The sequence below is a fragment of the Nomascus leucogenys genome, chromosome 4, assembly GCF_006542625.1.
Source record: "Nomascus leucogenys isolate Asia chromosome 4, Asia_NLE_v1, whole genome shotgun sequence".
Lineage (NCBI taxonomy): Eukaryota > Metazoa > Chordata > Mammalia > Primates > Hylobatidae > Nomascus > Nomascus leucogenys.
Genome location: NC_044384.1, coordinates 104794961 through 104821592, shown reverse-complemented (window position 1 = coordinate 104821592; position 26632 = coordinate 104794961). Strand labels below are relative to the sequence as shown.

The 26632-nt window shown below is 57.4% G+C and overlaps 1 protein-coding gene across 4 annotated transcripts in view; it reads right to left on the bottom strand.

Moving 5' to 3' along the window:
• Positions 1–4129: 4129 nt before the first annotated feature.
• Positions 4130–26632, bottom strand: part of MYL3 (myosin light chain 3) — a 26100-nt gene continuing 3597 nt past the window's right edge. For 2 of the 4 annotated variants that reach the window (XM_030811958.1, XM_030811957.1), the window contains exons 2-9: positions 12586–12796; positions 9467–9601; positions 7160–7187; positions 6877–7026; positions 5730–5903; positions 4633–4710; positions 4489–4530; positions 4130–4359 (exon numbers count right to left, since the gene is read on the bottom strand). In XM_030811958.1, the coding sequence (XP_030667818.1) occupies positions 4502–4530; positions 4633–4710; positions 5730–5903; positions 6877–7026; positions 7160–7187; positions 9467–9595 (588 nt within the window). In that variant the 5' untranslated portion in view covers positions 9596–9601; positions 12586–12796 and the 3' untranslated portion in view covers positions 4130–4359; positions 4489–4501. Of the gene's footprint in view, positions 4360–4488; positions 4531–4632; positions 4711–5729; positions 5904–6876; positions 7027–7159; positions 7188–9466; positions 9602–10937; positions 11089–12585; positions 12797–26632 lie in introns of those variants that run through there. The other 2 variants (XM_030811959.1, XM_030811960.1) reach the window with 2 other exon arrangements.

Here is a 26632-nt window from a genome sequence, read left to right as displayed (position 1 = left end):
GATGCTCCCTTCTACCACCAAGCCAAACCAAGTGGGACAGTAGCTCCCAGGGACTAGAGAAGCCTGCAAGAAGGAGGCTATGTTTGGGGAAGGCCTGGGAGTACTGCGGGCCACTCTGGAAACCAGAAGGGCGGGCATTCTTGAGAGAGTGGGATGTGTATGCCTGAGGACTAAGACACATGCGAACTTGGATGCAGAGCACTCCTTGCTGGAGATGACTGAGAGCAGGTGCAATCTGTGCTCAGGACGCCAGCCCAGGGTAGGCATACCCAGAAAGAAAATGCTGAGACCACTCAGTCCCACGCAGACTTCTGAAGGGGAGCTCAGCACTTCTAGGCTTGGTTTTCAGGAGCAAGGTGCACCAGACAGGCGGGAACTGGGGACTGCCCGGGAGAGTGTCAGCCGCTTCCGGTGGTGCCCTGCCCTGGAGGAGTCTGGAGGTGGAAACTGATTGGGATCTGCTCCCCTCTATGTGGGTCCTCAGTCACTCATGGGCCAGGAAGCCTGGCCAGAGCCCTCCAAGATCACACACGCACATGAAGATGCCCTCGTTGGCCAAGTGCCCTGCAACGGGGCACAGGGCGTCTTCATCTGCCCCACCAGCTGACAGACTGTGCACCTCTCAGTGCTGTGGCGGTAAACTGTGAAAGAGCAGATTACGACTCCTTCCCCTGAATCAGATCTGAGGCTGGAGTGGACTGAACCAGAAAGCCTTGAAATCTGTCCATGATGTTGCTGAGGATGTTTTCAAAACAGCCCTGGAATCTGACCACTTACGACCATCATCCCCGCCAGTACCCTGGGGCCAAGCGTGCATCTCCTCTCTCCTGGACCCTCCTCACTGGCCTCCCTGCTGCCCCTGTGGCCTCCACAGTCTCTTCTCCACACAGCGGACAGAGTGGCACTAAGAAAACATCTCCCCAGGGCGCATGCTGCCACCCTCCCTGACCTCTCTGACTCAGGACCTGTCCCTCTCCATGGCACTTTCTGCTCCCATCACCAGGCCTCTGTGCCCTCTGCCAGGACGTCTTCCCTCAGATGCCCACACAGCCTCCTGAAGCAGATGCTGAGGTGCCTCATAGGAATGTTCCAGCCCACCTAGGGGTGCTGCCCAGCCAGTGACAGATGGGAGTCTGTAGATAGTCTGCCTTCCTCATCCCTCAGTGAGACAATGCCACCATCTCCCGGAGGTTCCCAGCAGTGCTGAGACCCCTTTGCCCATAGTGTCATCTGCTCTGCGTGCACCCCTTTGGGGGGATTTTCTTCCTTCCCAGGCCCCCCATCCCACCCCTCTCCCATGCTCCCTGGAATCACCTTCCAGGGAGACTACTTGCTGGTAGTGCTTGATCTGGTCCTTGTCTCAGGGATTACTTCTGGGGGAGCCCAGCCCAAGACACTTCATCTCTCCCTTTTCCCTTTAGCAATAACTCCCCATTTCCCCTCCCCCAGCCCCTACTATTTACTTTCTGTCTGTATGAATTTGACTACTCTAGGACCCTTAGATAAGTGGACTCTACAGTATTCTGTGTGTGTGTGACTGGCTTATTTCACTTAGCGTAATGTCCTCAAGGTTCACTCGCATTGTTGCGTGTGTCGGCATGGCCTTGCTTTGTCAGGCTGAGTAATACTCCCTGTGGATAGACCACATTTGCTTACCCACTCACCCCTCCACGGACACTTGGGTTGCTTCCACCTTTTAGCTACTGCGAATAGTGCTGCTGTGAACGTGGGTGTGCAAATACCTGTTCAAACCCTGCCTTCAAGTATTTTAGGTACATGCCCAGAAGTAGAATTGCTGGTCATTTGGTCATTCTATTTTGTGGGAAACTGCTATAGTGTTTTCCACAGTGGCTGCACCATTTTACTTTCAAATTTCAACAGTGCACAAGGGTTCTAATTTCTCCACATCTTCAACAACACTTGTTATTTTCTGCTGTTTTTTTAATAACAGCCATCCTAATGGGCGTGAGGCGGTATCTCATTACAGTTTTAATTTGCATTTCTCTAATGATTAGTGATGTTCAGCATCTTTTCATGTGCTTATTGGTTATCTGTATATCCTTTGGTTTTTTGTTTTGTTCTGTTTTGTTTTTTTGAGATGGAGTCTCGCTCTGTTGTCCAGGCTGGAGTGCAGTGGCGCAATCTCAGCTCACTGCAACCTCTGCCTCCCGGGTTCAAATGATTCTTTGGCCTCAGCCTCCCAAATAGCTGGGATTACAGGCACCAGCCATCATGCTGGGCTAATTCGTGTATTTTTGTAGAGATGGGGTTTCACCATGTTGGCCAGGCTGGTCTTGAACTCCTGACCTCATGTGATCCACCCGCCTCAGCCTCCCAAAGTGCTGGGATTACAGACGTGAGCCACCACGCCCGGCCTGTATATCCTCTTTAGAGAAATGTATATATACAAGTCCTTTGCCTATTTTTTAACTGGGTTGTTTGGGGGGTGGTTGTTGAGTTATTGAAGTTCTTTATATATTCTAAATATTATCTTCTCTCCTTTAAATCTTTGCTCAACTATTTCCTGCTCAGATAATCCTTGACCTCATTATTTAACATGTCACCCACCTCCCAGCTTACACACACACATGCACACACACACCACAGCCCTCCCTGCTTTCAGTCCTTCTCTGCCTTTAGCACCATTGGATACTCCACTGTTGGTATTTGTCTGGTTTGTGTGAGTTCTACAAGGGCAGAGGTTTCCACTGCCTTCTCCACTGCAGTGTTCCCAGCACCTAGAACAGAGCCTGGCACACAGTCGGTGCTCAGTAAATGCTGAGAGAATGAAAGGAGGATGCAACAGACTCCTGCGACACACTCACCCCTCACATGCTCTCTCTCCCACACACTGCCGGCAGCCCCCATCCACACACACTCACTCTCACACACACTCAGGACTCCCCACACCACACAGCCCCTTGGGCAGTCTGATCCATGCAGGCCTTCCAAGTTGCTCTCACCCCACCACATCCCCCCTGCCACGCAGACACGCGCATCCACACGAGGTCATGAAAAGGCGCCCCCTGGAGCTGCCCTGACTCCTGGGTCCTCCTGGCCTGCAAGGTGTTTCCCATCCAGTGTGGCACACTCCCCACTCAAAGCCTTTGATCTCCCCCACATTTCTATATCTGGGGTCCCCAGCCTCTCTGCAGGGCTTTGCTCTCTCTTTACATCAAGCCTGCATGAATCTTCTCCTCGAAGAAGCCTCCCCTCTCTATTTTCATCAGGCTCCAGGACCCAGGGGAGGGGCCCTGGCCCCAGAGCAGGGGGTGGAATGGGGCAGGGGTCTGCAGGTGTGTACACCTCCCTCTACCACGCAGGGATTGCATGCTGTGTTCTGCTGAGGAGCCTGGGGCTATCCCCACAAAGCCTCTATCTCTGACCTAGAGCCACACTGCTGGCAGAGTGGCTCAGTTTCACCATCGGAGTCAGGGCAAGGGGTCAGCTCTGACAATCTGGGGACAAAGTTAGCTCCTGCACTGCCACCCATTCCCAATGTCACTCAGGCAAGGCCATTCCCTGTGCTGGGCCTCAGCTTTCCCACCCGTGACAGGGTGGCTCTGGGCCAATGCCCCATGGTCACCCAATTGGTGGACATGCAGTGAGACAGCTCAGACAGTGCTCTCAGGCTCCCAGCGGCCCGCATCCCTGTGTTAGCGGCCCCAGCATGGCTGCCTCCTGCAGAAGGCCGGGTGAGGGGCAAGCGCAACGGAGAAGCACTCGGCCTCCTCCAGCTCAGCATCCATGGGCCACAGAATTCACATAGGCAAGCCAAGGGCCACAGAGAGGAAAGAAGGAGAAAGGGAAAGAAGGAGGAAAGGGAAGAGGGGAAGGAGAAATATGGGACAAAGAGGGAAAGGAAGGAAGGAGGGGAGGGAGGGAGGAAAGGAGGGACGAAGGAAAAAAGGGGCAAGGAAGAAGGAAAAGAGGAAAGGGAGAAAGGAAGGGAGGGAAGAAGGGGAGGAAGGGGAGGAAAATGAGAGGGAAGGTAGGAAAGAAGAAAGGAAGAAAGGGAGGGAGGTGGGTAGGAAGGGAGGGAGGGAGAAAAGAAGGAAGAAAAAAGAGGAGGGGAGGGAGGGAAGGAGAGAGGGAAAAAAGAGAGGGAGGAAGGGAAGGAAGTCAGAAAGGAAGGCCGGCAAGAAGCCATTTATTCATGAGGCCCATGGGGTGGGGACAGAGCTGCCGTCACAGGTAAGCACAGCCTGAGAGGGGCCAGAGATGGCAACCACGCAGAGAGGTCCGAGGGTTTTTGCAGGAGTCTTGATAAGGCTCCCCTCCTTCCTACGACTCCAGGCCGCTGGTGTCAGCATCACACATGGGAGATGAGACGTCCCTGCACAGCCTTCCCTGGGCTTCCTGAGAGCAGAGGCAGTGCAGATTACAGAGGAGGAGGGAGACGGAGGCAGCAGGATGTCAAGTGAGCACTGCAGCTGGTGGAGTGTGGGCAGGTGGCAGCAGCGGGCTCAGGAGAGAGTGGGTGCCTACCTGGGCACAAGGCTTAGCTGGACATGATGTGCTTCACGAATGCTGGAAAGAAGAGGAGAGTGAGTGGCAGGGGTGCAACACGGGGCAGCCATGGCTGGGAGCCTGGGTCCCAGCACTCCCCTCCCAGAAGACCCCTGGGCCCACCTTCGTAGTTGATGCAGCCATTGGAGTCCTCTTGCCCAGCCATCAACTTCTCCACTTCGTCTTCTGTCAGCCTCTCACCTGGCAGGAGTGGGAGGCTGAGTCAGCACCGTGCGTGCAGAGGCATGATGGGGTGGGGGCACCCACTGAATCCCTCTAGATGGTGACTCAACCTCTCCAGTATTCCCACAGCCAGCACTGTTCACAAGACCTTGGCCATCACCCCATTTCTGAGGCCAGGAGAATCAGTGACAAGTTAAGAAGGGGCCTGGGGTGCAGTACGTGCTGTCCTCTGTCCCACTAGGCTGGGAGGGGGTCCCTCCACCAGGACGAAGCCAGGCCTCCCTAGAAGCAGTCTCTTGGGGCAGCCCCTTGAGGCTAGAGGAAGGGCCCATGGGGTGGAGTTGGGGACCTTGGGAGAGGGTGGTGGAGGGAGCCAAGAGACCACCCGCTGCTCCCCAAGTCTGGCATTCTCCTGCCTCCGTACTTCTATGAGCTGCACTGGCCCCCCTTCAAAGTGCCAGCCACAGCTCCCCCTTCTTACCCCCACGTCTAGACACACACACACACACAGAGAGAGAGAGAGAGAGGAGAGAGAAACCAGCCCGGAGCTGAAACAGTAGGCATTCAAATGTTTGCTGCAGGAAAAAATCACTTTGAAGAGGGACCCCCTGCTGCAGGCAGCTGATGGTAGGGGTATAAGTCGGAGGTACACAGGGCCCCACAGAGGTCAGGATCCCCCCAGGGGGCAGGCACTCGACCTGCTTGACCACTTAGGGCTGTGGCCCTGGAATTTGACCTTGGAGTAATGACCACCAGGACGGTGGCCTGGAGTCGTGGGAAGGAGGGGAGCATATCAAGATGGCTCCTTCCTGCCCTGCTCTGTCCCCAGAGCTGATGTCATCCCCCTTCTGTGAGCTGCACCAGCATGCTTGCTTTATTCTCCTCCTAAGTAACATTTCTGTTGTCTGCCATTGAGGCTCCCTAATTATGTAACTCTCTGCATTTCACCGATGGGTCACAGGCCTGGGGGGCAACAGAGTGGTTTCTCCCAGGATGTCCCTGGAAGGAGTGGGGGTAGGGGAGGAGGCTGCCCTCACCCAGCGTGGCCAGCACGTGGCGAAGCTCAGCACCCATGACAGTGCCATTGCCCTCCTTGTCGAAGACCCGCAGCCCCTCCACGAAGTCCTCATAGGTGCCAGTGTCCTTGTTCTTGGAAATGTGCTGGAGCATGGGCAGGAAAGTTTCAAAGTCCATCATCTTGGTATTGAGCTCTGCAGAGAAATGGTCCCAGGTTCCAGGGTCTAAGGCTGGGGTGGGCACACCCCTCCCCCATGCCTGACAATGAAGAGCTATCCCCACCTCTCACACAGTTCTGCAACAGTCTACACCAGTTCTCACAGCAGTCTACACCAGTTTGCCATTTAAAAGCAAACTACCATCGCGAGGCACTTTACAGTCTACTGAGCAATGCACTGTTTCCATAGCCCTTTGCTATTCACGAAGGGAGTTTGCTGCCCTGAGCCACCATGGAGGGTTTTGTCCAGAATCCCTTGCCTACTTTTGGGAAACAGTCCTCCCCTCGTGGCATTTTCTTATAGACCTCACCCTCCACCACTTGTGACTGGATCAGGAGCAGCTAGGCCAATCAAAGACCTTCCCTGGGACTTTTGAACCCTTGGTGGGGGCTTGGGCCTCACTCCTTTTTTTTTTTAGCTTTAAAAGTTTATTCATGTATGTATTTATTTATGTATTTATTTATTTTTAGACACAAGGTCTTCTTGTTCTGTCACCCAGACTGGAGTACAGTGGTGTGATTATAGCTCACTGCAACCTCAAATTCCTGGGCTCACAGGATCCTCCTGGCTCAGCTTCCTGAGTAGCTGGGAGCACAAGTGCATGCCACCATGCCAAGCTAAATTTTTAATTTTTGTAGAGATGGAATCTCACTGTTACCCAGGCTGGTCTCAAACTCCTGGCCTCAAGCGATCCTCCCAAAGCACTGGGATGACAGCATCCCACTGCCCACTGCTGTCACTGCTCGATCAGCATGGATCCAGATGCTCCAGCAAACCATTACTGCATGTCACCTGGTCAGCATGGCCCTGTGACTGGCCTCGGTGCCCTTATCAGGACAATGGGAGATGTCAGGAAAGATTCTCATGCTATCCCGCAGGATGGATGGCAGCCCACCCAGGCAGTCTCCCCGGGACTAACACTATGGGGGCTCTCGGGCAGGTGCACTACCTTCCTGTCTTGGCTTCCCCAGGACACGGAGCACTTCCGCCTGTGTGGGGTTCTGGCCCAGCGCCCGCAGGACATCCCCACACTGCCCATAGGTGATCTTCATCTCACACTTGGGTGTGCGGTCGAACAGCATGAAGGCTTCCTTGAACTCTGCCAGGAGAGGGCAGTGAGCCACAGACACTCCCAGGGTCAGCCTACCCCACTCCCCACACCCCTGGCAGGACCCTCAGACCAGGGAACCCCAGCCCATCCTGCAACCCCTGGGCTCAAGACCCCTGCTCACCTTCAATCTGCTCAGGTGTGAACTCGATCTGAAAAGAGACCCCAAAGACTCAGAAGCCTGGCTTCAAAGGTGGGGCCACGCCTCCTCCTGGGCACTCGATGGCCAGCCCAGAATGTCAACTGTCTCAGCCTGTCCCATTCCAGCATCCCAGCCTGCACCCTCAGGACCTCCTGCAGTCCACCTTGATGCCCTTCTGCCTCCTCGCCCCCCTCCACCTGTCCAGCCAGAAGGCCTTGAGTCTGTGTGCACCCAGCCCCTGATGCTCGGTGGACCCTGGCGGGGGTAGCAATGAGGAGGGAGGCCACGTGCCCAAGGCCTCAGGCCAGCGTGGGCCTTACCTGATGCTCCCGGTTCTGGACAGATGTACCTTAAGCCACAAGCCCCAGTCAGGCTGGCTTTGCTTGGGGCCTGGTGGGCAGGACTGTCAGCAAAAGTGAGATAGGAGGGCCCAGGGTGGCAGGAGGAGTAAGGACAATGGTACAGGCCGAGGGCTTGTGGCTGGAAGCATCCAGGGTGAGCACAAGTGTGCATGTGTGTGTGTGAGTATGCGTCTACATACGTCTGCCCTCACAGAGCCCCCTAAGCCCTCAAGACCAGGCAATCACTCACCAGCCCCACTATACCTATTTCTCACATACCCTGTCTGTAGGTCTCTGGGAAGCTCCCATACCCCAGGACAGCACAGGGCCAGGGCAGTGCTGCTGAGTGTTTGCTGAAGTCACATTGGGGCCACCTTGATTGACGTCCATCAAGAGGCCTCCTGGGATCCAGTGTCCCCCTCCTCACCGGATACCAGGTCTATTTTTATCACTGCAGTCACTCGCCCCAAGGTCAAGGTCACAGGAGGGAAAGGAGGTTGGGGGAGGGGCATGACTGGCGTCTCTCTCACGGTTGCTGTCTCGGGGTCCCACCAATCTCCACAGTGCATGCCGGCACAGAGGGACACCCTGTTCAGGGCCACCCTACCATGACTGTCCCTCCTGGCTTCTGGCTTGACCCAGTTTGGGGAAGAACAGGTTGTCATTCCTGGCTCCCTGAGCGCTCTCTCCACCAGGAAGCCTGCTGAGATTAGGGTCTCTGGGCTCCTGGCAAAGGCTCCCTGCCCTTTACCTGCAACCTGGGGATGGGGGAAGAGGGCCCATGAGGGGTCTCATTGTCCCCACCTCTCAGAAGGGAGTCTGTGCCAACCTCAGGCCTGGTGAGAAAGGACAATGCCACCATGGGCCGTGGCTGTGGTCACAGCCTCACCATGAGGCCTGCAGAATGCAAGCCTGGGACCTGGGTGGCCGACTCCAGGTGCATATACTCTGAATGGTTCCCAGCAGCCCTGCAAGAGGGGACTTGCTGTTCTGTTTCACAGCCGAGGAAACCACGCCTCAGAGCAGCGAAGAACTTGGCAACTAAAATGGAGCAGAGTTGGGATTTGAACCCTTGCCTCAAAGGACATGGTAGGTGTCTAGGGGAAGGGCTCATGAACAGGAGGCAAGACTTCACCAATGGAATGTAGGTCTTGCTGGGCATGCGGGGACGGCAAGGGTTCCACAGGGCTCCTGAGGAGGCAGCCAGGGCAGCAGTGGTCCCAGCCAAGAACAGGGAGCAGGCAGGACACAGGGTACGTGCTTCTATGCAGATACCACAGGTGGGAGGCATGGCTCCCTCCAAGTTTAGACTCTGAGAAAGACTTCCCAGTTGGGGAAGGGCTCCTGGGGCCACTGGTCATAGCTCTATGACCAGCTTCCTGCACAGCTTTCAGAATGTCCCTGGCCAGCTGATGCTTCAAGTTGCCTACCTAAAAGCTGAGGCCTGGAAGTGCTCTACCAGCTCTGGGCTCGGTGACTTGAACGAGACCCAGCCTGGACGGGGGCCCTGCTTCTTCTTACTCCCCATGTCATCCACCCTGGGAGCGTGTATGGACTGGGGACCCTCAGCTGAACAAGGAAAATCCCTGCCTGGCTCCAGCTGGCTCCAGGATTCCCCAAGGATGAGAAGTCCAGGAAGAAGGGCAAGTGAGAGTCCATTTCCAAAACCACTAAAAAGACAGTCCAGACTCAAACCCCAGTCCAGACTCCACCCTTAGTTCTCAGCAGCACCAGAGGAGTCCTGCAGAATGTCTGACCACCATCCCTCCTGCTGCAGCCCTTCTGATGCCTGAAGCAGTCAGGTCAGTGCTTGTCTGACCTCTGCACAGAAGCTTCCAGCGTCAGCTCAGTGCTCACTTCCAGAGCCTGACCTGCCTCTGGCTAGGTCCACTCTGGGATCCACTCACTTGCCCTGCTCCTATTGCCACCACCCAGCTCCCATACCCACCTTGATCTTGGAAGCATCAAACTCGACCTCCTTAGGGCGCTCAGGCTCAGGGGGAGGTGCGGGAGCTGGAGCTGCCTTGGGGGCTGCCTTGGCATCATCCTTCTTGGGCTCTGGCTTTTTGGGGGCCATTGGGGGCTGTAAGTACAGACAGGGATGTGGAGAGAAGAATGCAGAAAGCAGGGTAGGTGAGCCGCCTTGCCCAGGCCTTTATCCTGCCGGGACACCTCATGACCCCAGCCCCACCCCTGCAGTGCACAATAGGGACAGGGCCATAAAAGGATATGGCTAGGCTCAGGGGCTATTTTGGGGCCTGGGGAGGGCATTGTTCGGGCTCAGGAATGGGTAGGGGAGGAGGGATCTCCATTCCTCCCAATCACCTGTTGGGAAGAGGGAGGGAGACAGGGCAACAAAGGCCACTGCTTAACACACACATACACACACACTCATCTGCACACCCGCACATACCCACACAGGGCCCTGCTGCCCCTCTGCAGGTCCGTAAGTTGAAGAGGTGAAGAAGGGTGGACCAAGTACGTGCTACATGTTGTGTTGGGGTCAGAAGGACTGGGATGACCTAAGGGCACCTCTGAACTTAAGCTCTCCAAAGTCCCCTGTGTCTGTCTGTGTCTATGACCGTGTCCGTGGGGGAAGGCGGAGGTCAGCAAGTGTCTGTGCGCGTTGTCTGTGTCTGTGTCAGGGTGTTTATGTGTCTGTGGGTCTCTGTGTGTCTGTGTTTGTGTGGAGGGGGGTCTGTGTCACCTGTGTGTGTTGTCTGGGTGCCTCCGTGGTGGGGGGCTCTGTGCGTGCCTATGTGTGCTCCGTATCTGTGTCTATGTAAGGGATGGCCCGGGTGTCTGTGTTTGTCTCTGTGGGTCTGGGTCTTTATGTGTGTGTGGTGTGTCTGTGTGTCTATGTGAGTGTATCTGCGGGTGTTGCTTCTGTGTGTTTATGTCTGGGTGTTTACATGTGTCTGTATGTGAGTGTCTGGTCATGGCAGGCAGCTGTAGCCCTGGCTATGGGTCCAAGGGTCTCCAGGAACCCCCACAAAGGGCAAGAGAAAGGATGCTGCTCCCTCTAGGGCAGTCGCCCCAGGCTAGTTCAGCAGCCTCCCTCTTCAGCCCCTGCTGGCCCGGGGACCAGTTTCTCAGCTTTCACCCTTGGATTCCTACTTCCTCTCTCTACAGCCCCCAGGGATGCACATTTCCCTACACACCCCAGGCCTGGCTCCCCACTGCACCCTCTGCCTACAGTGCCCTCGCCCCCTCTGCCTGACACATTCAAGGCTTGGCTCTACTGGCCCCCTTCCAGAAAGCTCTCTCCAATGCTATTCCACTGCCTCGTGTTGCCCCCTGCCGACCCTTTTGGCAGGGGCTCTGAGAGGGTCTGCCTCTCTGAGGAACCCCAAGCTGCCAAGCAGGGTCTGCCCCAGTGCAAGGATGCTCACCCCCCGTTCCTACCACTCAGCACCCACCTCCAGGGCCCATCCTGCAGTGCCCGGCCCTCAGGGTCCATCCCAAGCCCAGCCTTCAGCAGATGACAGTGACGGGACTGTCACTTGGGGAGGTGGGAAGGCTGAGGTGGCACAAGGCTCTTCCTGCATGGGGACACCAACAGTGGGGACATCTTGCAAACACATTGGGCTCTGTCCCTTGCCCAGCATCTGCGCCTGGGGGGTGGGGAGGAGGTGCTCCTGGTTACTTTTAAGTGCCTGGAGCCTTTGATAGAAACTTCAAAGCCAGTGCCCCCCACCCCCAGGGATTTCCCTGGTGCGGCGAGGGGCTAAGCCTGAGGCTGAGAGGGTGCAGTGGGGCCCAGGGCCTCTACCTGGCACGCCCTGCTATCTTCCTACTGGGCCCGGTCCCTCTCACCCGGCCACTCCACCTCACAGGGAGGGACAGCAGTCCAGGGTTGGGGCCGGCCCGCTCCTGCCTGGAACACGTTCTGCCTGTCATCTGGAGGGCAGAACACCCACATCTGGAAATCTGACAACATCCGGGACTGGCGGAGGGGCAAGTTTTTCACTTTTCTTCCAGATGTTTGGCAACAGTATTGAGAAAGAAAGGGGTGGGGGGGAGGGTCAGTAGAGACGAGCCAGAAATACCACAAGAGGAGAAGACAGCCGGAGGGCCACGCAGAGGGGTCCCGGGGAGGCCCCACCACCCAGGCCTGCCGACCCTCAGGACAACGGGCTCTGGAAGTCACACGGGAGCCCCAGCCACCCACAGACACCACCAACAAGACCAATTTCCTTGCGTTCATCGTGAGGGAAGCAGAGGGCCAGAGCAGAGGACATATACAGGGCCCTTTCTCCCATCTCATTTCTTTCATCCTCACACAATTACCACCCCTTGGAAACCACCCAACATCGGCCCAAACGGGGGTAAGCCAGTGACAGGAGCATCCTGGGCCTCAGTGTCCAGGTCTGTGATCTAGGATGGGCAGGCTCATGCAGCCAGCCAGAGCCACATAGTGCCACCTTCCTCCACCTGCGTGTGGCAGGGTCAAGGCAGCGGCTTGGGCCCCTTCTGTCACACACAGGGCAAACGTGGTCCTGCAGCAGGGACAGGGTGCACAGAGCCATCCTCACTCCCTCATCAGGACCCAGATGAAGGCTAGGGCCAGGATGGTGACTGCCTGAGCTCTGATTCTGGGCATGCCCCTGCTGGCTTGGGAGCAACAGTGCCCCAGGGCTCACCCACAGGCCCACCCTCAAACCTATAACAACTGCCCAGCCCCCAGTAGGCACTCTTCAGGACCAGCCAGAGCCCTCCCAGGCACACCGAGGCCAGGAGCAAGGCAGGGGGTAAACAGGAGGCATGAAGGTGGGCAGGGAGTTGGGGGTGGAGGGAGGGAGGGTGAGCAGCAGTGGGCGGTAAGAACAGGCCACACCATGCCTGGCACTCCCCTCTCTCTCCCACATCCCAACCTGAGCTTTGTGCCCTTCAGGAGTCAGCCTAGCAGGCAGGATCTGGGCAGGGCCTCGGGGGCCTGGAGAGCCAGGGCTGGGGGTCTGGGTCCTACCGCTTCAGCTCCCAAAGCTCTGATGTCTGAGCTGCAGCCCAGTGTGCTGCAGGCTGGCACACGCCATGTCCCAGAGCCCTCTCAGGCAGCCACCTTACCTTTCTCTTCCCCCAGCCAAGGGGAATGCAGGGAAGATGTGGGCCCTGACTTCTGAGGAGCCTGTGGACTAAGGCAGGAAAGCTCGGCCACGTCAGCCTTCTTCTGGGCTCTTGTTACCTGGCGTCTTCCGTGCGTCCGCCTTCCTATGAATGTCAGCTGTCACAGGAGGGAGGAAGGTTCTGTTCTTCCACAGCTACATTTTCCCAGGACCTGGTACACCACAGACATTCAATAAATGCTGGATGAACAAATGTTCCAAATATCTCAGTTTACCCACGTCTCACAGAGATGCTGGAACCCCTTGCTAAACCCTGTCCTGGAGTGGGCCCGGGGAGAAGGGGAGATTTGCCAACTGACTGACAGGAGCTCTGGCGGTGCAGAGGGCACTCTGGGACAGTAGTGCGGCCAGCAGCTGCCTCCAAGCCCACCCACCACCTCCCCATGCCCACCCCAATTCAGGCGTGCTCTTCACAGACTAAAGAGGTGAGGGTGACCCCTGTGGTGCAGGCAGTGACTGGACCATGACCAGCCAGCAGGGGGCGCAGAAGGGATGGGAACCGACCTCTGGCTCCTGAACTCAAACCCCAGAACCCAGGATCCCAACCCAGACCCCAAATCAGGAACCCGGAACCCCAAGCTCAGACCCCAGACTCAGGTCTCACAATTTGAGTGCCAAACTCAGAACCCAGAACCCAGATTCCAGGACTAGACCCCACTGTGGAGACCTAGACCCAGATCCTGGCACCCAAACCCTGACCGAAGACTCCAAGACCCAGGATGGTAAACCCGGACCTTCAACCCAGACTCCAGACCCCAGACCCCAGACACAGGACCCAGGATTCTAAACCCAGACCCCAGATCCAGGACTCAAGCCCCAGGACTCTAAACCCAGAATTCCAGGACTGCAAACTCAAACCCCAGACCCAGGACCCAGGACAGGGGCTGACGGATTTCCAGATCAGCATGGCCCTGTGTGGACAAGGCCAGTGGGAAGGGGCACCGGGGGGTCACGCTTTTGGCAACAGCGGGGGTAGCTGCTTGGCAGATCTCCCTGGTAGCGTTCAGAAGGGCATGAAGAATGTCCATCATCCTGTCAGAGCCAATTTGGGGAGCTCAGACTATGGTTGCCACGTGGAGGGTGGGCAGAAGGAGGTAAGGGGCAGCTGTCCCCTGGGCCCAAGAGCCAGAGGCAGGGAAACAGGGTCGGGCTCCCCACGTGCCCTGGTCCCCTGGGCCGCAGGCTCCGCAGGCAGCCCTGGCCCGCCCTGGCCCGCCGGTCCCGCCCCTCCTGGCCCACAGCCTCTGGGCTGGGACGCAGGCCCACACTTCCCGGAGGAGTCGAGAACACGGCCTGGGCCAGACCCAGAGCCTTAGAAGTAGGTCAAATGTTGCCGCGCAGCAGGTCCTGGGGACCCTGTCCTGGTGTGGGCAGGTCCGTGGGCTGCATTTCACTTACCAGGGCCCACTTGTGTGTCCACATAGATGTGAACCCACAGCTACACACTGGACACCCATGAACACAGACCCCACGCGGGGCCCCTAGGTCCCTGTCCAGTTGCACAGATGGGGAGACCGTGGCCCCAAGGAGGCAAAGGCTGCCCAGCAACTCTGACTAGAGGTGGCACGAGGCAGGTACAAGGACCAGCAGAAGGAGATAAATTTCTACACCATCCCATGGCCCTGGAGCCTCAGATCAAAGTCTGACTCCTAGGAGGACTTCCCAGCAAGGCCACTCTGCCACTAACAGGATGGGGCCCACCTCCCAGAGGCACAACCCCGGGCCTTGAGGGATGGAAAAGAGTACCCAAGGGGGAGGCAGTAGACTTCCTATGCTCCTGTGACCCAGGCTGGTCCCTGCTCCTCTTGGCCTCAGTTTTCCCCACCTGTACCATGGCCATGGGTGGGGCAATGTGATTCCACGTTCAGAGGACAGTTTCTGCCCCTGAGTCCCAGCACATCCTCACTACCCCCACACCACACACAGACAACTCTGTCCTCAAGCAGGCCAAACACAACCCTCAGGCCCCTCCCTCTGCCCACTGTGCTGACGGGGACCAGATGCTCCAACCTTGTGGTTCTAGGGGTGGGGGTGGCAGGGCCCAGCGGGCTGGCAGGCAAACCCTGGTTTTGGCCCAGGGACCTATAATCAGCTCCTGCCCCTCTGATCCCGGCCCAGGACTGACGCTTAGGGCTGTGGTGTCCTGGCCGGCTGTGGCCACGGCCGCTATATTTGGGAGCCCAATTCAGCATGAGGGAGGGGTGGGCAGGCAGAAGCCTCTAGGGACCCAAGCCTCATGGGGGACAGGATGGGGACAGCATTGGCCAGGCTTGGTCCATTCTGGACAAAGGGCATAGCCCTGACTTCTCAGGGGCCTGGACTGGGGGACCTCAGCCCTACTCTCAGCAGCTAGTCTCAGGAGGGAGATTGAAAATGTGTCTGGAGATACTGCACCCCTGTTTAGTCCAAAGAGTGAGCATCAGTTGGGTCTGTGCATCCTGGGTGCGTGAGATGGAGTCTCGGGCTGCCAAGGGTTCGTGGGAGCTCTGGATGGGTGAGGTTTGGGGTACCGGGGTCTGGGATGGGAGGAGGGGTGCCAATGTGCTAATCAAAGGAGCTGAGAAAACAAAGGCCTGGGGCTTGGGTCAGGAGGAATGGAGCAAGGTGCAGCCCTGAGCCCCAGCTCCCCAGCTCTGCCTGCTGGTCCAGCTTCCAGACAGGGGCCCGGCCTCTCCCCCCCAGCATGGCCTGTGGCCTCCCTGAACTGCCCTGGACATTCCCTGCTACTGGGCCAAACCCTGTACTCTCCCACCAGCAGCTTCCCAAAGAGCAAATATTTATTGTCCTTGGAAGAAAAAAAAAGACTCCCCTTTTAGGATCGGGGTCTGGGAGCTGCTACTGAGGTTTGCAGGGGCTCAGCAGCGGCCTGAAATGACCAGAAACCCCACCTAGACGGGCTGAGGAAGAAAGGAGGGTGCTCCATGAGCCGGCCTTGGAGGAGACCGCGAAGGCTGCCCTGGGTGCTGGGCTGGGGCTCTGCCCAGCGCTGCACCCTAGGCCACATTCCTCCCTCCCCCTGCCTCCATTTCCCCAAGGCTTCCCCAGAATAGGTCTGAGGACATGCAGACACTGCCACACGAGGTGTGAACATGTGTGACTGGACGGGTGTGGATAGTCTATGTGTGTGTAACCATGGACAAGAGGATGAGGCCACATGTGTGATTGTGTGGGAGTGTGTCGTCTTGCGTGCTTCCACATGTCACCCATGGGCACGAGGCTGTGACTCTGCGTGGGCATAAGCATGTCTGCATGCTCCTGGCTCTGTGTGCGTGTCTGTCTGCGAGCCTGTTCATCTGTTGGCATGGGTGGGGAAGGGGCATGTAGACACAACCTCTGTTGAATGGCCAATTCAGTCAAAAATGCAAGTAAATTTAGAAGGGGGAAAAAAAAACCCGTCAGTCAGACGAGGAGTCTGAATTGAGTGGTTGTTTGAGTGGATGGACGGACTGTCTCAGGCAAACAGTTCAAGCTGGCTGGGAGGAAGAACCAGCTCCCCTGGGCCATCACAGAGAAACTGGAGACAGGGACCCTTGGCCATGGCAGAGGTGAGACACAGAGACTGAGACAGAGATGGGAGGATGGAGAGAGACAGAGAAAGAGAGAGATGGGGCAGTCAGAAACAGGGGGCAGAGAGGGTTGGTAGGAGGGTCAGGGACAAATGTTGCTCCAGGAAAGGATGTAGCTTCCTGGAGCCTGCAGACATGCACGCATGCACACCATCATGTCACCCCTCACCTCGGCTCCCAGCCAGCATAACCCAAACTCATTCCCACCTCTCACCCATCCTCAAGCAGCTCCAAGTGGACAAGAAGTGGGCACCAGACCAGGATGCAAGGAGAGAGGGTGGGCATGGGCACCTGGACAGAGGGACAGGATGACAGATGAAGAAGGCAGTGCCGAGGACAGGGACGACAGTGATGGAGGTGAAGACAGGAGGGTGACAAGAAGGCCACAGTGGTGATGACAGTGAAGAGGGAGTGCTGGCTGGGAGGACCTCCCTGACCCCTTGCAGACCCCACCTAGCCATGGTGGCCCCCTACACCCAGGGCTCTCCCCACTCTGCCCCCGCCAGAACCAGCTGTGGCCTTGCCTCCAATGGCCATACAAAAATCCTCTGTGGCCCAGGGTGTGGATGCTGCAATAAAAATGGCCCAAGCTCCCAGCCAGGAATAGTTAGGGTCAACTCTGGTACCTGCCTGTGTGAGTATTTATATATCTACCCTCCCAGTGTGGCTGTGTCTGAAACACACACACACTATCCCCAGGCAGGCTAACCCACCCCTGATGTGTGTCTGCCTGGAGATACCTACGGGCCCCTAGACACTTCCTACTCCGCCTTTGCCTAGTCCCTTTCCACCAGTACTGGGACAGCAGGAATCACACTGAAATGTGTGTGTGTACACGTAGCTTCCTGGAGCCTGCAGACATGCACTCAGGAACCCTGGCCCAAGGGAGCTTGGCCCAAGAGCAGGCACGCTGTACCACACACCTTTACCACATATCCTCATGCTTCATAGAAACCTTTGCATGCATGTCCACGTGCCTGTGCACACATTTCCACACTCCTTTGTACACATATGCTTTTGTACACATGTATACACACATTCACATGCCTTTGCATACACATCCATGCACTCTCCCACATACACCTAATGCACCACATCTTTTAGCTCACAGGTATAGAAAGAACACCCAGGTATAATTTCCAGGCAGAAATGAGCACTGGGAAGGAGGAGCAGGGCTGAAGGCAGCAGAAATCAGGGAACCCTACCAGGCCTGCCTGGCACAGTAGTGTCCGCATCTGTTTGTGTGTGAACGTGTGTGTCTGAACATCTGGGACCTTTCCACTGCCTCCTCCCACCCCACCCCACCCTGTTCACAGAAGGGGAAACAGAGGCCCAAGCAGAGTAGCTGAGCGGGGAGGTCAGCGTCCTGGTTTGGGGCTTTCGAGCTTCAGCATCTGTGTTGTTCTTGGCACATCCGGGCCAGATAAGGACGGGGTCAGAGCTTGGCTCTCGTGGGAAAGGACTCTCTGGAAGGCTCCCGACCCATTCCTTTCCCAGATCTTGGACCCCAGTGCAAGCAGAGGGAAGATAAAAGGGAAGGAGAGATGGCTGGGAGACAGGCAAGCTCCCATCAGGTCAGCCTTGAGGGCTGTGGGGAGACCACAGCAGGTTCAGAGACTCACGGGTACCCAGGAATGTGTAATAACCCCCTCAGACCAGCACAGGAACCCCCAAATGCAGAGCCTAGAGCAGACGCGTAAGGGTGAGGCCAGGAGCCCAGCTCTCTGCAGCATCTGGCCTTGGAGCCCTCTGCTCCAGGGAGCCTCATGCGGTTTTAGAGCCAGGGCTGAGGTAAATGCCTCTGTGCCCCAAAGGTCTGGAGCTGGGTTGGATGAGAAACTGTTCTGGGGGGAATGTTAGGAGACACTGGAGCATCATCCTCCCATGCAAAGCAGATGAGGGTACAGGTCCTGGGATGGGGGTTGGGTTGGCTGGGGATGGAGAACTCAGTTCTGGTGCTGGCCCCTTCACTGACTCCTGGAACCTCTTCCCCTCTGGAGACCTCAGGGTTCACACCTGCACAGTGGGGCGGGAGTTCCCTAAAGGTGGGCTCAGCAGGTGCACGGTCCTCCCAGTGCAGTCAGGGTAGGGCATCCCTGGACCTGAGTGTCCTCCTTCCCCACTGCCTCAGCCTGTGCCCCTGGCCAGGTCTCAGTGAGGGGCAGAGGGCTGGAGCTTGAAGCCAAGACAACAGGGGAACAATTGGCTGGAATTCTGCGTAAACAGAGGGGCGCATCCAAGGCTCAGATGAGCTGGGAGGGGCTGGGGAGTTCCTGCGCCCCGAGGGAGCCCAGCCTGACAGTGAGCGCATCCATCCAAAGGGAGGCCCTGACTTCGGGAGTCCTGGTCTGAGAGCATAAGCAGGACAGCCTCTCTGGGGGATTTAGCAGGGGATGCTGTAGGGCCCCCAGACCCCTCCCTCAGCCCACCCCCAACCAGCATGCTCGTGGCCCCTGCCCCACCTAGAATCATTGGAGATACAGCTCCCAGGGGCAGGAAAACAAGGAGAAACCGTCATTGATTGTGGCTGCCAGGAGCCGCCACCACCTCTCAGGCCCCTCCTCGCCTGACCTTGGGGTCCACAGAGAGGACATGCCAGTCTCCCCACTCCCACGGTCTCACAGCGGCAGCTGCAGAGACAGCCAGGCTGGTCTGGGATCGGGGTCCAGGGTGGGTCCTCTCTGCCAGCGCCAGGTTCAGCTCCTGTCTCAGGGTTAGGCTCCAGCTCAACCCCCGGGGCTGCTCCCTGGCTTTCTGAGAAGATGCCATCAGGCGGATTCCATCTCATAACATTTCTTGGAGGAAAACGTTCTGACAGTGAGTGTTCCAACAACGAAGGGATCTGTCTCTGTTCCTGGGACCTGCTCATGAGGAAACTGAGCCTACCCATGGCAACTGAGAGACAAAGAGGTAAGGGAGCAGGGTGTTTGGAGTCCACAGCTCTGGCCAATAGGTGTGCCCTGCCCCAGAGATGGAGGCTTCTCAGCAGAGCCACAGAGATAACCCAGCCCCTGTCCTCAAGGTCTCGCCGTCTGTTGGGACAGAGGCAGCAGCATATCATGCCGTGCTAAATTTTCTAGTCAAACCAGGAGGTCTGAGGTCTCACTCTGCTGGGAGTTGAAGGGTGCAGATCCAGGAAGGCTTCAGAGAGGAGGGGGCCTTTGGAGGGCATACAAGAGCCACCCAGGCAGAAAAGGGAAGGACAAGTCAGATGGCAAGAAGTGCAGGGCCAGAGGCCAAGAGCTCATGGAGGGTTCAGGGAATGGGAACACAGGGCAGTGGGGCCAGGCAGGGAGTTGGCTCCCCCAAACTCTCGAGTCTCTGCATCACCCAGCTGAGCCCAACACACAGTAAGGTGCATGCAGGGGCCACGGAAGGCAGGGCTGAGCTTGCAGAACACGTTGTTCTTCCTCCTCCTCCTCCTCCTCCTCCCCCTCTTCCTCCTCCTCTGTTTGCGAGGTCATCACTTCCTTGCCCCCCTCCACCCTCAAGGAGCCCTGTGTGGTTATGCTTGATTGGGAAAATTGATGTCGGGCCGCTGAGTTGAAGGGCGGGGGTGGTCACCCTTCCATCTTGAACCCAGCTCTCCTCGTTGGGCCAGGAGTGGCTTCCGGAGCCAGCTGTGCGGAGAGAGGGTGCTGCTGTGAGGACAGGATGTACTGGATGGCCCTGAGTTCAGTGCTCCAGTCCCTTGCCTCCATAGCCCCCACACCAGCTCAGGAAAGGAGTGCAGTGGGACTGGGGGAAGCCTAGACCACTGACCTCCCCAAAAAGGTCATGACTAGTCCGAGAGGCAGAGAGGCCCCAGAGATAGAGCAGAGGTCAGGGCAGGCAGGAGCTGGGTGTGTGACTGGGCAGAGTTCTGACCTCGCTGGGCCAGACCGGCTGCCAGTGTCCCCTCCAGCTTCAGGGAGGCATCTGAGTTATGCCTAGCCACCTCCCGTTATGCCCAGAACCTCCTCCACACTGGCGACCCACCTGTGCCCAGTGAGAGCCCTTCGGCCTCTTCCAAAGAGGCTCACCTCAGAGGGCACGGGTATCGGAAGGCCTGGAGACTTGCTCTGGATGAGCGGGGTGACCTCTGGCACGCCATTGCCCTTCTCTGGATGTTGCTTTCCCATACACGGTTTTATAAACTTCCCCAAGTGCCTCCCCTCTCCGGCCAGTTCAGCCAATGTCCACGGTGCCTCTGGGCCAGGCCCGGTGCAGCCTGCAGGATGGCCGGGCAGACACAGCCCTGATTCCAGCCCTAGAGACATTCCCAGTGTCTGCCAGCTCATTGCCTTGCCCCAGCCAGTGTCCCCTGAGGCACTTAGAGTGAGAGGAAACTGAGGCCCAGAGATTTGGCCCGGCACGACCAAGGACCACCCACACAGAGGGTTCCTCCAGGCCTAAGAGGGCAGGAGTGTCAGGACTAGGGGTTCTCCACTCGAGGGCTCCCAGCCACAGCCCCCGGCAAGAACCCAGTGTCTGAGCTAACCCCCTCCCCACCACCTCCTCCTTCTTGGCCCCCTCCTCCCTTCAAACCGCAGGGCCCAGCCGGCCTCTGGAACGCGTGCCCGGGACCTCGGTGATATTTTGAGTTTAAGAAAACTTTGCAGTCGGCAGGAGCTCTTAAAGGTTATAAATAGCAGCAGCGGGAGCCCATGCCGGGAGAGGCGGAAACACGTGTCAAACACGCCTGGGAGGGGGTATTCCAAGGCACAGACCCCCCCACACATACACTAGGGACGCACTAGGCTTCTGGGGATTTTACAACCACTGGAGCGGGAAGTCACACTCCACCCAGAAGGCATCTGGGAAACAGGACCCGCTTTGGCCCCCCAACCAGTGTCCCCAGTGGCTGGCCAGGTTGCCCGGGCATGTGGGGGCACCGTTGAAAGGGAATCTGGTGGGGAGGCCTTTCTCCTACCCCACTTCCCGCCACCATGCCACCAGGGATCTCCCTCAGAGCTGCCCTTGGGAACAGCAGGGCTGGGGGTGGATTTGGAGAGAGTCCACTCTAACCCCTGTCTGTGGCAGGGAGAACTGAAGACCTGAGTGGGGACAGAACTGCTTCCAGGTCATGGGAAAGCTGGACAAGGTTTGGATCCCCAAGACACAGTTCTTCCCATCGAACACTGCTGCTGCCTCCCTTCCATTTCCAGGGACCACGGGACGGTGCTCTAACTCACCTAAAGAAAGCACAGAAATGGGCACAAAGGTGACAACATGCAACACTGAGGGATGCGGACCTGAGGGCCCCATCCCTCAGCATCCAATCCCAGTGCTTCCCCTTCCAGTGAAGACCTCTTGCTGAACGGATGAGGAACAGACCAGAAACTTGCCCTACTCCAGTGGGATGCACACCCATGCCCATGCTGCCAGGGAGTGGACTGTCAACAACCCAAGGCCAGGGATGTGGCCTCAGCAAGGACATCAGCTCTGCTTTGGACACAGCAGTCTCAGCCTTGCCTTGAGGGCTGTGCGATTTGAGGACATGCCCTCAGGAGCCTAGTCTGAGGAGACACCCTTCTGGGGCCTGATCTAAGAGAAATCAGTTTTGACGGCCCCATGGCCATGGGAGGAACCCTTCAACCTCCACCACCTCCCTGGATTTCCCAACTGCTCCACAGTGTGCTTGGGGCAAGAACTGTTACTCCACTCCAAATATCTGGAAACTCAGGCGTGTCTCAGGCTCCCACCCACCATCCCACTTATGCCTCACTCATGCCCCACCTGCTGCCCACGGCTCCCAGCAGGTCTGGGGGCGGCAGCCAGCCTTGGCATCCAGGCGTTCTGAACCTCAGGGAGCCCCAAAGGGTTTATGGGGCTCCCAATGAATGGGAGCCTGTTGAGCTCGGAGGGGGCCGGGCCCGAGTAAACATGGCTGGGTCTGAGCTGCCATTCTCCCCCTGCCTCTTCCCCAGGACCCAGGACCAAAATACAACTTCCTGTCCCCGGAGCTGAGGGCCAGACTTGCCCCCCAGAGCCCTGGGCTGGGGCCCACAGGAGGAACACAAACTGGCAGGCCCAAGGCTCGAGGGGAGAAAGGCCTTCAGGTTTTCAGACTCCCAGGTCTGCTTGCATCCAAGACCCAAGTGCTTGGGCACTTTACAGATCCCTTTGAGCCTGAAACTGCCCAACTGTTAACAACAGATCAGGAAACTGGGGCCATGAGCAGGAAGGTGTCTGGCTCAGGGCTCCACAGGTCAGAGCAGAACAGGCCCCAGCCTCCTGCTTCCCTGGCCAGTGAGGACCGGGCCTGTGGGCAGGGTAGGGCAGTGCATGTGGACTCAGGGGAGGGAGAGGCTCTGGCGGTCGAGAGCCAGGGCAACAGGGAGGCTTGAGAGAGCACAGGGGAACTCTCCCTCCTTTGGGCACAACTGCCCACTGACCCCCGCTGGCCTGGTCACAGAATGGCCTACGTGTCCCGGGATACCCCCTGGAGCAGTGCACTTCAGAGTAGCTGGGGCAGGAGCCCCATAAGTGCTGTTTGTCATAGTTTCACTATGTCCCTTGGCCAGTCCATTCTGCTCTTTGGTCCCGTTTCCTCCACCTGGAGGCCAGGTATCACCGAGCTCCCTGCCTCCCTGTCTAACTTGTGAAACAAAAAGTACTTTGGAAACTCTAGTGAGTGGTACCCTCCCTAGGAGCCTGGAAGACCCAGGGAGGGGGACCCTAGGAATGTGCCCAATGGCTGGGGGTGGTTGGGGCCAGCTGCCTCACATGCAGGGCACTGGGGGCTACGGCTGGAATGTGCTGAGTGGCAGCTGCCACGTGAATCATTATACCTCGTCAGGCTGAGCCTAGGACTTCCAGACACAAACCAGCTCAGACTGGGCTCAGGCAGAAGGGCAGCCTCCAGCCGGGTCACAGGGCCTGGGGGTGAGGTTTCTGGGATCTTGCAGGGTCTCTGCCTCCCTGTCTGCCCACATCTTCATCCTGAGCAACCAGCCCTGGTTCTGAACACGGCTCGTTCTACAGACCCACAGAGAGAGGTCATCCTGCCCACAGCCCCCTGCCTTTGAGACCTGTGACGGCTTAAGCAGACCCTGGGCCTGGAAGGGCCTGGGAGGCAGATAGAGAGGGCTTCCTGACTGACTCCTCACCAGGAGTCAGATATGAGGTGGCTGTGGGGCTGTAGGGGTCAGGACATGGGCTGGAGTGGAATGAGGGGCCCCCCCATCTCTTCCATCTAGGAGCCACTGGGTACCCAGTGCTGGCAGATCAGGCCTTCTTGGGCCTCAGTTTTCCTGCCTGTGACACAGGCAAGAACCACCTCCAGCCCCCCTCTGATTTCTCTGGGTGCCTTAAACTTGAGTAAAGTCACTAGTAGGGGCTGTGTTCATACCTCGTGGCAGCCTGATATTCCTGAGATGTGGAAAGGACCAGAGGGTCAGACAGGGACACAGAGACTAAAAGAGAGACGTGGCAGGGCAAGGGGAGGACTACTGAGGCACACACACACACATGTCTGGCAGCCTGAGTGGGCCCGGTTACCTGGCAGGCAGACTCATGGATGCTGAGGGGAGGGCCCAGCCCTGGGCATCTGAACACTGGCACACTTGGATCTGCCTCTGTTGCCACCTACTCCTGACTAGGGGCCTGGGACAAAGTCCTGGGCCAGTGTAGGGCTTGGTAAAAAGTAATTAATTTTCTTTTCAAGTGGAAGCTCTGACTCAGGCCTTTTCTTGTCCCCAGCAGCACTATCCTTGCTTAGGCCTGAGCCACAGAAGCTGCTCAGGGACTATCCATGGCCTCCCCGTGGCCAACTTGAGTCTGCTCTGCAGCTTTAGGCCCGACTTGGAAGGCCCGTGGGCTGCAGGTGAGTGGGGGCCAGGGGAGCCTGGGGGCCTGAGCACAGCTGGGAGGCCCAAGTCTGTGGTTTCCCTGGGGATGAGTGTCTAAGTACCTGGGCTGTGCTATGGAGCAGACAAGACGTGCCTGCATGGAGACACATCTGTGGACCTGGTGTTATGACAGCAGGGGGCTTGTAACCATGAGGCCAGCAGGGACAGAAGGCCCATACCTCTAGCTCCTTGGGAGCCTTGGGAGTGCTCCCTGGCTGGGACAGAGCCTGCTGGTCCCAGGTGCCCCCATCGTCCCTCCCTTTACCTTCCCGAGAGGCAAGAAAGCCAGGCAGCCATGCTTCTGCTGCAAGGGGAGGGGGCTGCCCAGCCAGCTGCCATGGGAGCCTCCAGCGACTCAGCCGGGTGTCAGGGGGTGTTTATGAGCAGCCGAAATGGCTGTAAAAGTGGCACCTCGCTTCACTTATGGCCTGGCCATCCCCTCCCCTACTGGCCTCTTGCCTCAAAAAGCTTCCAGAGGGGCCTAGAAGCCGAGAGAGTTCTGGGGTTGAGGGCTGGGTGGAGGCACAGCCTGGGGTCAGAGTTCAGCCAGGGGCTAGAAATCAGATTGGGATAAGAACTCAGCCCGAAGTTGGGGCTCATCATGGAGATAGAGCTCAGTCTGGGATCAGGGCTAAGCTTGGATGCAGTCTGACTTTGGGGCTAGTGTTGGGATGAAGCACTGGGGAAATATAAGGACTCAGAAATAGATGTGAGGCATTAGTCCCAGAGAATCCCTGGTCTGGGCAAGGGGTTTTCTGAGGGAGGGAGGCCAGGCTGCATTGCTCAGAGAGCTGAGCCTCTTGCCTTGCTTGTTGGTGTCTGATGCCCACCCTGGCCCCAGGGTCTTGTGTACCTTGGCCAGAGCCCTACTCACAGTGGGATGGCTGCAGCAGAGGCCTGTCAGCCTGGGGCTGCCACACCAGCAGCAGTGGGGCCAGAGTCTGGCCCCCTACTGCAGTTCTGAGATCCAGTGACCACCCTGGCTCCTCCTCCTAGGCCCCAGCCTGAGGATTAGAGACAGGGACTCACTCCTACTCCCCACCCCCAGCCAGGCCTTTTCAAACCCCATTGAAACTAACACTGACCTGACACTAACCAGAAACTAACTCTGAGCCCCTGGGGCCTGCTTGTCAAAAAGGGCAAGCTGACTCTGCCAGGTGCTTGGGTGCTACCAGTTAATGTGTGACACCCCCACCCTCATGGTAGCACTTTAACCAGAGGCCTGAGGGTGAGAGAGATGATCTGTGGCCCCACCCACAGCTGTGGAATGTCCAGCAGGGGACTCTGGGGTGAGGCACGTGAGTTATGGCAAGGGGAATGCCCTTAAGGGGCCCAGCACCCATCAGATTCCTCTCCACAGCCCACCCTCGTCCTCCCAAGTACAAATAGTATGTTTCCAAATCGCAAGTTTTCCCTGGTGTCAGATCTGAAAAGAACTCCTCCTCTCAGCCTCTAGTTTTATCTCTCAGTCCTTCCAATCCCTCCATTAATGTTCTTTTCTCATCACCAAGGGGGAAAGCAGGGTGGGAGATCAGTGGTCACAGAACCATAAAACTTAGAGACACTTAGAAACAGAGGCATAGGCCGGGTGCGGTGGTTCATGCCTATAATCCCAGCACTTTGGGAGGCCAAGGCAGGAGGACTGCTTGAGCCCAAGAGTTGGAGACCAGTCTAGGCAACAAAGTGAGACCTCGTCTCTACAGAAAAAAATTGTTAATTACCCAGGTGTGGTAGCTCATGCCTGTGGTCCCAGCAACATGAGAGGCTGAGGTGGGAGGATTGCTTGAGCCCAGGAGGTCAAGGCTGCCGTGAGCCATGACCGTGCCACTGCACTCCAGCCTGGGCGACACAGCAAGACGCTGTCTGGGAAAAAAAAAAAAAAAGTGCTGGGTGTGGTGGCTCACACTTGTAATCTCAACACTTTGGGAGGCCAAGGCAGGTAGATCACTTGAGGCCAGGAGTTTGGAACCAGCCTGGCCAACATGGAGAAACCCCATTTTCACTAAAAATGCAAAAATTAGCCAGGCGTGGTGGTGCACAACTAAAATGCCAGCTACTCAGGAGGCTGAGGCCAGAGAATTGTTTGAACCTGGGAGGTGGAGGTTGCAGTCAGCCGAGATCGCACCACTGCACTCCAGCCTGGCCAACAGCCCTGTCTCAAAAAAGAAAAGAAACAGAGGCATAATAAAGCTGAGACCATTAAAATATAACACTGAAGAACCACAAGTGTTCTCTAGGTGTCCATTCTGGCACCTGGGCCTCCGTCCCAAGGAGCCTACACACCATAGGAGGCAGCCCTGAAATCACAACCTCCCTCCCCAGTAATGGAGGATGTGGGCACACAAGGAGGGAGGGGAGTGTCCTTTACACCAGGCAGAGGAGTATGATCCTGGCAGAGGAAGCAGCAAGGACAAAGGCAGGAGAGTGGATGTGTGAAGAAAGCCAGGAGTCTAGCAGACAGTTCCTGTTAGGGAGAGTCATTTTTGGAGGAAACTGCCTCAAATAGCACAGCCCTTGAACACCAGAACAAGAAATGAGGGCAGTGGGCACAGAGAAGGGTGGCAGCCATAGAAATGCATGGGGAGGGCCA